General features: G+C 37.6%; 1 protein-coding gene across 1 annotated transcript in view; it reads left to right on the top strand.

The window, feature by feature from the left end:
* Window positions 1-290: 290 nt before the first annotated feature.
* LOC119506941 (phosphatidylinositol 3,4,5-trisphosphate 3-phosphatase TPTE2-like) overlaps window positions 291-15,232 on the top strand; it is a 173,729-nt gene continuing 158,787 nt past the window's right edge. Inside the window, exons 1-4 of the mRNA XM_037799943.1 lie at window positions 291-421; window positions 1,130-1,177; window positions 2,341-2,502; window positions 3,840-3,959. Coding sequence (XP_037655871.1) covers window positions 291-421; window positions 1,130-1,177; window positions 2,341-2,502; window positions 3,840-3,959 — 461 coding nt within the window. The remainder of the gene's footprint in view (window positions 422-1,129; window positions 1,178-2,340; window positions 2,503-3,839; window positions 3,960-15,232) is intronic.

Below are 15,232 nucleotides of genomic sequence, written 5' to 3'. Positions count from 1 at the left end.
GTTTTGGGGGATACTGAAAGAAATTGGAGAGGCTAAAGCTACCCAAGCCACCCCTTCGGGTCTCCATGTTTTTGTCAGAGAGTGTATGTTTGCTTTGTCAGGCAAGTGCAAATCCAGTGGTCTGTGTGGGATGACAGCCTCTGCAGAGGATTCACCTCTTTTGGTCAATCAGTCCTCTGTCCACATTAGCCTGAGTTCCCCAAGACTGGGCAGGGGCGGGGAATGCGGGTGGAGGACGGGGAGTCTAGAGGCAATGGAGGAGTTCCCATATCTCAGGCTAGTCTAACAGCATGCACTTGTGGCCAGTTTTCTCAGTGCCCCAGTTCTGCTCAGCAGCTACCCTCTCCAGTCTGCAGCCTTGGACGCAGACTATGAGCACCTCCTGGAGTTTGATCCCACTTGAGGTGGATTTGGGTTCCAGGTTAGAGGATTCAGCAGGGCAAGAAATTACTACCCCAGAGCCACCTTGTGAGCCCTCTACTTTGTCTCCAGTCATAGAATAAAATAAGGCCTTACTGGAGGTTCCTCTTTCAATTAATAGAAGGGGTCCAGTCTCTAGGGTGTTTCTTCTTTGAAAATTATTTTACTAAAAATCCTTACCTCCTAAGTACATTTCCAACCCCAAATGTGATGTTTATCTGTTGTAGTCACTGAGCATCTTGTTTAAAGGACAAGCACATGTCCTGTGCCCATCCCTGAAATCCCTCATAATATTGCTCGGGAAATTGAAGCCTGGCCAAGGTTTGATGACTTTCTCAGGATCCCACAGCTTGTTAATAAGAGAGCTGGAGTTGGAACACAGATCTCTTCTACCATTTCTCTGCTTACATACTCTGTTGCTTTAGTTGACCCCAGGTTTAATATTACCATAAAGTTGGGATTGGGAGTTTATAGGTAAGGGAAATGTTACTAAATATCTAAAGTTTAGTATTTCCTTCATATATATTTAGTTCTAGATATGAAAGTAAAAAAATCATGACAAAGAAAGGTGCAATTGCTAAAGAATTTTTAAAATTACATTTATAATGTCCTTTGGTTTTTTGTTAAATTCACAATATATGTTAGACAAAATCTATGATAAACGTGAAAACTCTGGAATTTTATTAATTTCTACTTCTTTTTGCAACAGCAAGATTAAGAAAATTGTGCGTTCAATTGTTGCATCGATTTTATTCAGGTGAGACCCAAGAAAAGGATGTAATTGAGTATGTGTGACATTTAATATATTTTTTTAACAAGAAGGGATCTGAAAACTAAAGCAAAAAGCATTTCCAAACTACACTGTCAATATGTTACTAAAAAGCTCCATTAACATAATCTAATTTTCTTGGAATTTTAGATTAAGCTGAATATTTAGACTTGCACAGAAATGTTTGCCTAACAGTAACACATTAGTCTAACAGTAACATATTAATATTAATTCCTCTCTACCTGTGAAAGTAAAAATAATGAAGCATGAATTTTTAAATTCTACCATTATAAGTATTTTATTAAACACCCTATAAGTCTAGAATTATCTCGTTAATTCTGGAATCATTCTACTTAGGCTTCTTCTCTACAAGAGAGTGAGATTTCACACTCTGGTACAGCTTCACACAATATAATTGCTTCCTTATAAATTTAGAAGATATTAATTTGAGTTGCAATTGTAAGAAGTACTTTAGAGACTTATTTATCGTCATAGATTATGCAAATAGTATAATCAATTTATGGAGAGTGTGTTTAAAGTATGTAACAGAAAGACTTAGGAGGTACTTCAGAGTTCAATTGTGTAAATACTTATGGAATTGAATTTGTTCTTATGTGCCCATCACTGTGCTAGAAGCATCCATGAATATGTAATTATATACTTGCTGAAAACCCCACCAATAAAAAATTTTACTGATCAAAGTGTCCTTTTAAGGGCTTATGTTAAGTCATTGTGTTTTTTTAAAATATTAAATTTTTAAAAATTATCCAGGTTAATGAGGTTTGTATTTATTATGAAAGGTTGGTGAAAGTCACTTTAAAAATTATCAGAGTTTACAAATGGCTATGTTATTTTAATTCAGCTTCCCTCTTTTATCTTGGAGTGGAAGTCTGGTGTGCCTACTCTAAAAGAGCCTTATGACATATTTTGAAGTGGTTTAGGGGAAATAAATTTAATTTTCCTAACAACCATTTTTATTGAGTAAAAACAGAGTAATGTTTTTGAGATTCTAAGGCAAAGTAGTTTTCCCTACTACTGGTCAGTTTTATCCTAAATAATGACATTTGGTTATTACCTGATCATTGGCCTAAATATAGTCTTACTATATAGAGGTGAAAGCCCCTTTACATTATTTATCTTTTTCGTTGTAGAATATTTGGAGTCCTGCTGATCTTTGTGGATATGTCTCTTGTCATTATGGACCTACTTGTTAGCAATAATCCAGCAAATGTTCCTTTGGAATATAGTTTCATTTCGTTAGCTATTGCTCTATTTTTTTTCGTGGATGTTCTTCTTCAAGTATTTGTAGAAGGGTAAGTTTGATTCATGTTAAAAATGCATTAAAAATGCATAAAACTATTCTGTATTGCTAGTAGAGCTTTCCAAAATAATTACCAGGTCAACCTAACCAAATATGACCCTCTTTATCAAAATAATTCTCCTTGAAGTCATGGTGCACAGAGAAACAACAGTCCAAACCCTGTTTTTTCATAGTTTGGACTTTATTGGTACTAAGATTGCAACTCACACTCCAGTCTCCTACAGTGTATTCTAGGTGATTCCTTCAGTAGATAAAACTGAAAGAGCTTTCCAAATGGGGCCAGGCAGCTGTTGTGTCTACATGCACGTTGATAAGAGGAATGTGTATGTAAAGTCTAAATATTAATACTTTTATTAAAGATTTGAATCCTAAATAAGAATTGATGGTATGTTAAATACTAAATAATAGATCATGAATAACACCGTATCTCAATTAAAATTAAAACTTTTGTTAAGGTGCAGAGGCGATCTGAGGATGTTCATCCCATCAGTGAGGCTTGATTGTGGGGCAGGAGGTGATTTGTTTCTTCTTGCTAGCTTTCTGAGGAGACGGGTGGAGAAAAGCCAAGCCTTTGGGGCTGGAACACTGGAGGAGTCAGGGACTTAGTTCCCACTCGGGCTTCTTCCAGAGCATCTCAGAAAGCAGCTTATCTCTTGTCTGATAAACTTCTATCCTAAGGTTTGAGCTGAGGAAAGTTGCTCACTCCCAAGTTGCTCAAAGCCTAAAAGAACTTCCCCAGAATGAGAAGACCTCCCTGGAGCAGCAGTGCCTGTATCCATAGGAGCCAGTGCTAGGGAGAAGGTGCAGTGGATGGAAGTTCAGCTTTGCCAGGGAAAGCTACACCAGTCCATCGGGTTTAGAGTGTGAGTGCCAAGCCAGACAATGAGTTTGCAGGCCCAAATAGTGGCCCCATAACCCTCTCAAAAGCTTCTCTTGTACACTCCTCACAGCATTGGTTGCTCTGAGGCTATGACATGTTCAGCTTCCGCTGACAATCAGTACTGCCCAACATCCGACCTTTCCTCTCCCACCTACGGCAGTGTTTGCCTCTGGTTCGTCTCTAACTCACTATAGTTAAATTGTCATATTGATGCTTTTGTAATAGATATGTATACAATGATGAAAATAAATTTACTTCTTGAAAACTTTCTAATAATTTTATATTTTCCCTTAGTCCAGTCTACTAAATGCATTTTAAATAATCTAATAAAGTAGAATTCTTAAAAACGATTCTTAATAGGGATGGGTTAAACAATTTGTGTCTTAAAATATTCTTACCTCTTTTTTAGTGGCTGGGGATAAACTTATATACTTTGTTTTTTATTACAGTATACAATTTTATTTTTCTGATATACTTAATACTTTGGATGCTATCATTATTGTGGTGACTCTGGTGATTGATATCATTTATATTAATTATGACTTTGGGAAGCTTCATAATATCCCCAGGTAAGAACATATAATTCCCTCTTCTAAAGTTGTTCATGGTTGTTAGGTTTTTTGTTTTGTTTTTTTGGTGCATTTTCCATAACTTTTCATTCAGTATAATCTTTTTTACCTTTGAGTGTACCAATTCTGCACCAAATAATCTTCTTGAAAAGAAAATGTATAGATATATTTCCACATACTTTGAAACTAAAATATGGTGGAGTTTAGGGACCGGCAAAGTGTATACACATTAAATGCCTTTAGTTGTATGAAAATGATAGAGCACCCAAGAGGACGCTGGGGACTTTGCCTCTTAAACTTTCATTTCTCTATATTTTGAAACCCCTCTAAATTCCCAGTGTGCTTCAACCATGAAATCTTTAGCCATGAAATTCTACCTGTAATTCCTGTTTTGTTATGTTTTTTCTATAACCAAGAGAGTATTGGTTTGAGAATATGCAGAATTTGAGTGACTCCATTGATGGTCTTCTAAAGGCGAGCAAATGAAACGGAGAATAAGGAGGTGACATGGATAGCAATGTAGAGGTAGAGTGCTGCAGTACAGTTCTGGCAGAAATGCTTCTTTCTGCACCTCAGTCCCCCAGGCCTTTAATTAGGGCCCCAACTAAATGAGTCCTCATATGATAGGCCTTTGCAATTGTTTTTACAAATAATCAGAGTCTGTATAGTTCTCCCACCAGCAACCTCAGCATCACCTGAGGGCTTGGTAGAAATGCAGCAACTCAAGCCCCACCCAAGACCATCCAAATCAGAATATCTGGGGATGAGACCCAGCAATCCCTGGTTTAACAAGCTTTACCAAGTGATTTTTGCAGGCTCAAGTTAGAGAAGCACTAGTCTAAACCATCACTTCTCTTCCATGGTGTCTCTGATGGGAGGAGAGACACTGCCTGGCGCACTTGGCAAGTATCTCAATCTGCTGCCTGCCTAATGTGTATAGCAGCTGTAGTGAATCTTTATTACTGATGGGAGTAATAAGGATGAATAATAGTCCTGAGTTAGTTGCAGGTGAACAATAACCTTTGTTTTGATGGGGAAAAGACTGAATGAAAAATAATGGTCTTAAACCACAGAAATTAAATCCATAAATTCTAAGAGGTTCTTATGTTACTATTCATCTAGACAGGAGTTCCTCATCTTCAACACTATTGACATCTTTTTTTATGAATTTTTATTGTGAACTTTAACGTATATACATAACAGTGATAACTTTCAAAGTACGATTTAACAAGTAGAGAGCAAATTTCAAAGAATGTCATGGGTCAGAGTTCCACAACTTCAGCTATTTCCATTATTGTAAAATATAGCATAAATACAGAAAGGTATGAACTTTCGATGTACAGCTCAACAAGCAGTTACATAGGTAATTTCAAAAATTATTATGGGTTACATTTCCACAATTTCAGTTCTTTCCTTATTATACAATATAGAGTATACACAGAAAGGTGAAGACTTTGAAAGCATAATGCAACGAGTAGCTGTACAGCAAATTTCAAAAGATATTACAGGTTGCAGTTCCACCATGTCATTTACCTCCTTCCAATACTCCAGCATCTAAAAATATATGTATATATAAAGTTTCAGTATTCATAGACCTTTGTTAAATCTTATCTCATTTGTTGCTACCCCTTCCTCTTGCTTAATCTCTTTCTCCATCTTTAGGGGTGTCTAGGCAGCGAGCACCCTAACTTGTTCATATTGAAAGGGGGTGTTTACAGTATGGGGAAGGGGGCTGCATCTGGTTGTTGTTCTTAAAGAGGCTGTTACCTCTGGGTATTAGGACTTGTCTAGCATAGGAATGCTCTGGTGGATTTAAGTTTCTGAGATATAAAACTTAGTGCGTGAATCTTTTATAGAATCTCAGGTAGGGACCTAAGTATTTGGGGACTACTTTTGGTAAGGGCATGGTGTACTGTGGCCATGTGGATGTCTAGCTGGAGCTTGCATAAGAGAAACCTCCAATATAGACTCTCGATTCTGTTTGGGGTGTCTTAGTCACTGTGACCACAGTTTGTTACCTTTCTTTTTTTCCCCTTTTGGTCAACTAAGCATTTTCAATCCCTCTCTGCCAGGGCCAGGCTTTTTCCTGGGAGTCACATCCCATATTGCCAGGGAAATTCATTGCCCTGGGAGTCATGTCCCTCGTAGTCGGGGGAGTTAAAGAATTTATTTGCCATGTTGGGTTTAGAGAGAGAAAGGCCAAATCTAAGCAACAAAGGAGGTTCCTAGAGGTGCCTCTTAGGCATAATTACAGGAGGGCTCAGTCTCCCATTTACAACCCTGAGTTTCACAACAGCAAGCTTCAAGTCGAGGACTTGATTTATTACGTAGTGGGTTCCTGATTTCACTTAATATATATTCTATCCCAAGATAATCGGTCAGTTTCTTACATTATCTTCACTTAGTTGTACAGTCATCATCACTTTCAACTTTTAAACAATTATCATAACGTAATACATCCCAGAACTCTTTATCAGCTGCTAATTATTCATCCCTAGTATTAGTATAGTGTTGGTAAGATATTCATATTAAATATAGTCTTTAATATATAATGGGTAGTTTTTTCATATGCCACTCTGTTGTTAACCCTCTGCACCAGTGTCATACCTTATAAGTATATCATGCTAATGCTTATTTAGGTTTGTGGTGCTATTCTGTGGGTTACGTGCCTTTAAACAACCATTTAGGAACATGTTCACCTTCAGTGTTTCACTGATACTTATAATCACATTGACGAATCATAGTCACACCTGACCATTCCCATACAATTAAGTTCATCCTCATTATCGTATCTGTACATATTAGATTATAATTCCCCCTTCACTAGCTTCTGTCTGTCTCTAGGTCCCCTATATTCTACATTATATGACATTTATTTTACATTTTCCACAGAGTTCACATACAATACCTCTCCTTTTATGTCTGGCTTATTTCACTCAGCATTGTGTCTTCAAGGTTCATCATGTTGTCATATGTTTCACAACCTCGTTCCTTCTTAGTGCTGCATAGTATTCCATTGTGTGTATTTACCACCTTTTGTTAAACCACTCATGTGGATCATTTCCATCTCTTGGTATGCCGCTATGAACATCAGTATACAAATATCTGTTTATGTCACTGCTTTCAGAACTTTTGGGTATATACCGAGAAGTGAAATTGCTTTAACATTCAGTAACTTGATACCTAGTTTTCTGAGGAACTGCCGAACTGTCTTTGAGAGTGGCTGTACTATTATACTGTCCCACCAGCAATGAATAACAGTTCCAATTTCTCCACATCCTCTCCAGCATTTGTTGTTTCCTGTTTGTTTAATGGCAGCCATTCTTACTGATGTGAGATGATGTCTTATTGTGGTCTTGATTGCCATCTCCCTAATAGCTAGTAAAGATAAACATTTTTTCATATGTTTTTTAGTCATTTGTATTTCCTCCTCAGAGAAATGTCTTTTCATATCTTTTGCCCATTTTATAATTGCTGTTTGTATTATTGTTGTTGAGTAGTAGGTTTTCTTTATATATGCACAATATCACTCTCTTATCAGATAATGGTTTCCAAATATTTTCTCCCATTGCATTGGCTGCCTCTTCACCTTTTAGTACCTTTGAGGTATAGAAGCTTTTAATTTTGAGGAGTTCCCATTTATCTATTTTTTCTTTCATAGCTTGTGCTTTTGGTTATAAGGTCTGAGCAGTGACCTCCTAATACTAAGTCTTGAAGATGTTTCTGTACATTATCTTCTAGAAGTTTTATGGTACTGTCTCTTATATTGAGATCTTTGTTCTACTTTGAGTTAATTTTTGTATAGGGTGTGAGGTAGGAATCCTCTTTCATTCTTTTGGATATGGATATCCAGTTCTCCCAGCCCTATTTGTTGAAGAGACTGTTCTGTCCCAGTTCATTGGATTTGGGGGCCTTATCAAAAATAGACCATATCTCTGGGGGTCTATTTCCAAATTCTCAATTTGATTTCATTGATCAATATGTCTATCTTTGTGCCAATACCATGCTGTTTGCACTACTGTGGCATTATAGTAGGCTTCAATGTCAGGAAGTGTTAAGTCCTCCCACTTTGTTTTTCTTTTTTAGAATGTTTTTAGCAATTCGAGGCACCTTTCCCTTCCAAATAAATTTGATTACTAGCTTTTCGAAGTCTGCAAAAGAGGTTGTTGGCATTTTGATTGGAATTACATTGAATCTGTAGATCAGTTTGCGTAGGATTGACATTTAACAACATTTAGCCTTCCTATTGATAAACATGGAATATCTTTCCATCTCTTTAGGTCTCCTTTTATTTCTTTTGGTAAAGCTATGTAGTTTTCTGTGTAGAGGTCTTTTACGTCCTTGGTTAAATTTATTTCTAGGTACTTGATTTTTTCAGTTGCTATTGTGAATGCAATCTTTTCTTGAGTGTCTCTTCAGTTAGGTTGTTTCTAGTTTATAGGAGCATTACTTACTTATGTGCATTAATCTTGTATCACACCATTTTGCTGAATTTGTTTATTAGCTCAAGTAGCTGTGTCATCAATTTCTCAGGGTTTTCCAGATATAAGATCATATCATCTGCAAATAATGACAGTTTTACTTCTTCCTTTCCAATTTTGATGCGTTTTCTTTCTTTGTCTTGCCGGATTCCTCTGGCTAGAACTTCTAGTACCATGTTGAATAACAGTGGTGAAAGTGGGCATCCTTGTCTTGTTCCTAATCTTAGGGGAAAGGCTTTCAGTCTCTCACCATTGATTCATTGATTCATTGATTTTCCTATGTTAAACCACCCTTGCATGCCTGGGATGAACCTTACTTGGTCATGGTGTATGAATTTTTTAATGTGACTTTGTGTTCGATTTGCAAGCATTTTGTTGAGAATTTTTGCCTCTATATTCATTAGAGACATTGACCTGTAGTTTTCCTTTCTTGTAGCATCTTTTTCTGGTTTTGGTATTAGTGTGAGGTTGGCTTCATAAAATTAGTTAGGTAGTGTGCATTTTCATCAGGTTTTTGGAAGAGTTTCAGTAGGAATTGTGTCAGTTCTTTTTGGAAAGTTTGGTAGAATTCCCGTGAAGTCATCTGGCCCTGGGCTTTAATTTGTAAGAAGCTTTTTGTTGACTTGCTTGGATCTCTTTATTTGTGATTGGTTTGTTGAGTTCTTCTATTTCTTCTTTGGACAGTCTAGGTTGTTCATGTGTTTCCAGAAAATGATCCATTTCCTCTAAATTTTCTAGTTTGTTGGCATATATTTGTTCATAGTATCCTCTTATGATTTTTTAAATTTCTTCAGGATCCGCAGCAATGTCCTCCCTCTCATTTATTATTTTGTTTATTTGGGTCTTCTGTCTTTTTTACTTTTGTCAGTCTAGCTAAGTGTTTGTCAATCTTGTTGCTCTTCTCAAATAAAGCAGCTTTTGGTTTTATTTATTCTCTCTATTGTTTTTTGTTCTCCATATCATATATTTCTGCTGTAATCCTTGTTATTTCTTTTCTTCTACTTGCTTTAGGATTAGTTTACTGACCATTTGCTAGTTTCTTCAGTTGTTCCATTAGTTCTTTGATTTTAGCTCTTTCTGCCTTTTTAGTGTATGCACTTAGAGCTATAAATTTCCCCCTCGATACCACCTTCCCTGCATCCCGTAAGTTTGACATGTTGTGTTCTTGTTCTCATTCATCTCTAGATATTTAGCAATTTTCTATTGCAATTTCTTCTTTGACCTGCTGATTGTTTAGGCATGTGTTGTTTAACCTCCAGATATTTGTGAATGTTCTAGATCTTTGATGGTTATTGACTTCTAGTTGCATTCCATTGTGGTCAGAGAATGTACATTGAATAATTTCAATCTTTTTAAATTTATTGAGGCTTGTTTTATGCCCCAGCATATGATCAATCCTGGAGAAAGCTCCATGAGCACTCGAGAAGAATATATATCCTGGTAATTTGGGATGTAATGCTGTATATATGCCTGTTAAGTCTAAATGTTTATCACATTGTTTAGGTTCTCAGTTTCCTTATTGGTTCTCTGTTTGGTTCATGTATCTATAGGATAGAGTGATGTATTGAAGTCTCCCACTATTATGTGGAAACATATTGCCTCCTTCAGTTTTGCCAATGTTTTTCTCATGTACTTTTGGAGCACCCTGAGTGCATGAACATTTGTGATTGTTATTTCTTCTTGTTGAATTGTCCCCTTTAATATATAGTGTCCTTCTTTGACTCTTATAACATACTTGCATTTAAAGTCTATTTTATCTGAAATTAGTAGTGCTACCCCCTCCCCCGGCTTTCTTTTGGCTGTAGCTTGCATGGAATATTTTTTTCCATCCTTTCACTTTCAGTCTCTTTGTGTTGCTAGATCTAAGATGAATCTCTTATAAACAGCATATTGATGGTTCATATATTTTAATCCATTCTGCCAATCTGTATCTTTTAATGGGGGAATTTAATCCATTCACATTCAATGTTATTACTGTGAAGGCAGTTCTGGAATCAGCCATCTTATCCTTTGTTTTTTTTCTTTTAACTTTATCTAAAAATTAAAAAAAACAAGCACACAAAAACATTTTAAACAAAACTAAACAAAGAAATAAGCAAAACAAATAACCTAAAATAACAGCTTTGCTTCCAGCATGTTCTTACCATACCCCAAGAAAATTAACGAACCATAATCAAAGGCATTAGAAAAACCAAATAACCTAAAATAACTATGTTGAAGCTAATTTTTAATGCAATAGTTTTTTTTTAATTTATCAAAAAATTGAAAAAAAAAAAGTGGTTCAAACAAAACAGAGGAATAAGAAAAACAAATAACATAAAATAGCTGCATTTCTTCCAACATGATTTAGGTAGTGTTCCATTCTCTTCAATTTTTTGAAAGAGTTTCAGTAGGAATTGTGTCAGTTCTTTTTGGAAAGTTTGGTAGAATTCCCCTGTGAAGTCATCTGGCCCTGGGCATTATTTGTGGAAAGCTTTTTGATGACTGATTGGATCTCTTTGCTTGTGATTGGTTTGTTGGGGTCTTCTGTTTCTTCTCTGGATAGTCTAGGTTGTTCCTGTATTTCCAGAAAATTGTCCAGTTCCTCTGCATTATCAGGTTTGTTGGCATAAAGTTGTTCATAGTAACCTCTTATGAGTTTTTAAATTTCTTCAAGATCCACAGTAATGTCACCTGTCTAATTTATTATTTTGTTTATTTGGGTCTTCTCTTTTCTTTATTTTGTCAGTCTAGCTAAGGACGTATCATTGTTGTTGATCTTCTCAAAGAACCAACTTGTAGTTTTATTTATTCTCTCTATTGTTTTTTTGTTCTCTGTGTCATTTATTTCTGCTTTAATCATTGTTATTTCTTTTCTTCTGTTTGGTTTAGGATTAGTTTGCATTTCATTTTCTAGCTTCTTCAGTTGTTCCATTAGTTCTTTGGTTTTAGTTCTTTCTTCCATTTTTTTTTTGCATTTTTTTATTAAAACTGTTCACAAACCATACAATTATCCAAAGATTCAAAGTGTACAATCAATTGCCTATGGTACCATCATACAGCTGTGCATCCATAACCACAATTAATTTTATTTTTTCAATTTGTAGAACATTTTCATTACTCCAGAAAAGAAATAAAGACCAAAAAAGGAAACTCAAATCCTCCCATACCCCTAAACACACCCCCCTCCATTATTGATTCATAGTTTTGGTATAGTACATTTGTTACTGTTGATGAAAGAATGTTAAAATACTGCTAACTGTAGTATATAGTTTGCAATGGGTATATATTGTTTCCTATATGCTTCTCTATTATTAACTTCTAGTTAAAGTGTCATACATTTGTTCTAGTTCACGAGAGAGATTTCTAATATTTGTACAGTTAATCACAGACATTGTCCACCACAAGATTCACTGTTTTATACATTCCCATCTTTTAACCTCCAACTTTCCTTCTGGTGACATGCGTGATGCTGAGCTTACCCTTTCCACCACCTTCACACACCATTCAGCACTGTTAGTTATTCTCACAACATGGCTGCCATCACCTCTGTCCATTTCCAAATGTTTAAGTTCATCCTAGTTGAACATTCTGCTCATAATAAGCAACTGCTCCCCATTCTTTAGCCTCATTCTATATCCTGGTAACTTATATTTCATGTCTGTGAGTTTACATATTATAATTAGTTCCTATCAGTGAGACCTTGCAATATTTGTCCTTATGTGTCTGTCTTATTTCAAACAATATAGTGCCCTCAAGGTTTCTTCATCAACCCATTTTTTTAAGATGGTTTTGTTCACACACCATACATTCTGTCCTAAGTAAACAATCATTTGTTCCCTGTATAGTCATGTATTTATGTGTTTAGCACCATTGCCACTATCTATATAAGGACATCTCCATTTCTTCCACAAAAAGGAGGAGGACTCAGAGAAGATAGAGGGACAAAAGAAAGAGAAAAAAGAAAGAAAGAGAAAAAAAAAACATGACAGCTATAAAGCAACAAAAGGAAAGAAAGCATTAAACTAATGTAGAATAAAGAGTCAGACAACATCACCAATGCCAAGAGTCCTGTACCCTTCCCCTATGCATTTAGCTTTAGTATATTGCCTTTGTTATATTAAAGGGAGCATAATACAGTGTTTCTGTTAATTATAGTCTCTAGTTTGCACTGATTGTATTTTCCCCCCAATCCCACCCTATTTTTGACACCTTGCAATGTTGACATTCATTTGTTCTACCTCATGTGAAAACATATTTGAACCTTTTATTAGGTTTCACTGTTATATTGTCCCAGTCTTTATCTTTCCTTTTTCATTCTGGGGTCTCACATGGTCCTAACCTTCCTGTTTCAACCATGCCCAAAGTCATCTTTGTTCAGTGTACTTATATTGCTGTGCTACCATCTCCCAAAATTGTTTTCCAAACCTCTCACTCCTGTCTTTTCCTTTCTGTCTGCAGTGCTTCCTTTAGTGTTTCCTGTATGGCAGGTACCTTGTTCACAAACTCTGTCATTTTTTGTTTGCAGAGAATATTTTAAGCTTTCCCTCTTATTTGAAGGACAGTTTTGCCAGATACATAATTCTTGGTTAGTGGTTTTTGTCTTTCAGTATCTTAAATATATCACACCACTTCCTTCTTGCCTCCATAGTTTCTATTGAGAAATCCGCATATGGTCTTTTTAAGCTTCCTTTGTATGTGACGGATCGCTTTTCTCTTGCTGCTTTCAGGATTTTCTCTTTATCTTTGACTTTGATAATCTGATTAGTAAGTGTCTTGGCGTAGGCCTATTCAGATCTATTCTGTTTGGGGGTACACTGTGCTTCTTGGATCTGTAATTTTATGTCTTTTAAAAGAGAAGGGGGCCCTGGAAGCCAAAGAGGATGGCGAGCAGTCAGCATTAAGGCAGGGAGGGGTGGCCCGGCTGAAGCGGAGCCAGGGCAGGAGTGTTCTGCATTCTCCACCCGCGGATCGGATTAGCTCTGGATTTTTCTGCAAATTCATCATTCTGTAGTGAGGAAACAGAGTCAAAAAGCGATTAAGTAAAAAAGCCAGGAACTGCGTGGACTGGACACCACAGAGCAATCTGTCTTTGGGCATACTTCATACAACACTCATGAAAACGTGGAACTGCTGAGATCAGCGAAATCTGTAAGTTTTTGCGGCCAGGGGACCCGCGCCCCTCCCTGCCAGGCTCAGTCCCGGGGGAGGAGGGGCTGTCAGCTCCAGGAAGGAGAAGGGAGAATTGCAGTGGCTGCTCTTATCGGAAACTCACTCTACTGATTCAAACTCCAACCATAGATAGACTGAGACCAGACACCAGAGACTCTGAGAGCAGCCAGCCCAGCAGAGAGGAGACAGGCATAGAAAAAAAACAACACGAAAAACTCCAAAATAAAAGCAGAGGATTTTTGGAGTTCTGGTGAACACAGAAAGGGGAAGGGCGGAGATCAGGCCTTGAGGCGCATATGCAAATCCCGAAGCAAGGCTGATCTCTCTGCCCTGTGCACCTTTCCTTAATGGCCCTGGTTGCTTTGTCTATTAGCATTTCAATAACCCATTAGATCTCTGAGGAGGGCCGTTTTTTTTTTTTTTTTTTAAATCCTTTTTGCTTCTTCTAAAACAATTACTCTAAGAAGCTCAATACAGAAAGCTTCAAAGAATTGAAATTTGGGCACGTCAAGTCAAGAGCAGAACTAAGAGAGCTCTGAGACAAAAGGCAATAATCCAGTGGCTGAGAAAATTCACTAAACAACACAACTTCCCAAGAAAAGGGGGGTGTCCGCTCACAGCGACCATCCTGGTGGACAGGAAACACTCCTGCCCATCGCCAGCCCCATAGCCCAGAGCTGCCCCAGACAACCCAGTGTGACGGAAGTGCTTCAAATAACAGGCACACACCACAAAACTGGGCGTGGACATTAGCCTTCCCTGCAACCTCAGCTGAATGTCCCAGAGCTGGGAAGGGGGAGCAGTGTGAATTAACAGAGCCCCATTCAGCCATCATTTGAGCAGACTGGGAGCCTCCCAACACAGCCCAGCAGCCCAGAACTGCCCTGGGGGGACGGCACTCACCTGTGACATAGCACAGTCATCCCTCAACAGAGGACCCGGGGTGCACAGCCTGGAAGAGGGGCCCACTTGCAAGTCTCAGGAGCCATACGCCAATACCAAAGACTTGTGGGTCAGTGGCAGAGACAAACTGTGGCAGGACTGAACTGAAGGATTAGACTATTGCAGTAGCTTTAAAACTCTAGGATCATCAGGGAGATTTGATTGTTAGGGCCACCCCCCCTCCCCGACTGCCCAGAAACACGCCCCACATACAGGGCAGGCAACAGCAACTACACACGCAAGCTTGGTACACCAATTGGGCCCCACAAGACTCACTCCCCCACTCACCAAAAAGGCTAAGCAGGGGAGATCTGGCTTGTGGAGAACAGGTGGCTCGTGGACGCCACCTGCTGGTTAGTTAGAGAAAGTGTACTCCACGAAGCTGTAGATCTGATAAATTAGAGATAAGGACTTCAACTGGTCTACAAACCCTAAAAGAACCCTATCAAGTTCAGCAAATGCCACGAGGCCAAAAACAACAGAAAATTATAAAGCATATGAAAAAACCAGACGATATGGATAACCCAAGCCCAAGCACCCAAATCAAAAGACCAGACGAGACACACCTAGAGCAGCTACTCAAAGAACTAAAGATGAACAATGAGACCATAGTACGGGATATGAAGGAAATCAAGAAGACCCTAGAAGAGCATAAAGAAGACATTGCAAGACTAAATAAAAAAATGGATGATCTTATGG

The sequence above is a fragment of the Choloepus didactylus genome, chromosome 12 (genome assembly GCF_015220235.1).
Source record: "Choloepus didactylus isolate mChoDid1 chromosome 12, mChoDid1.pri, whole genome shotgun sequence".
In the NCBI taxonomy this organism is placed as follows: Eukaryota; Metazoa; Chordata; class Mammalia; order Pilosa; family Megalonychidae; genus Choloepus; species Choloepus didactylus.
Note: the sequence above shows the minus strand (reverse complement) of the source record. Positions and strands in the feature narration are given on the sequence as shown.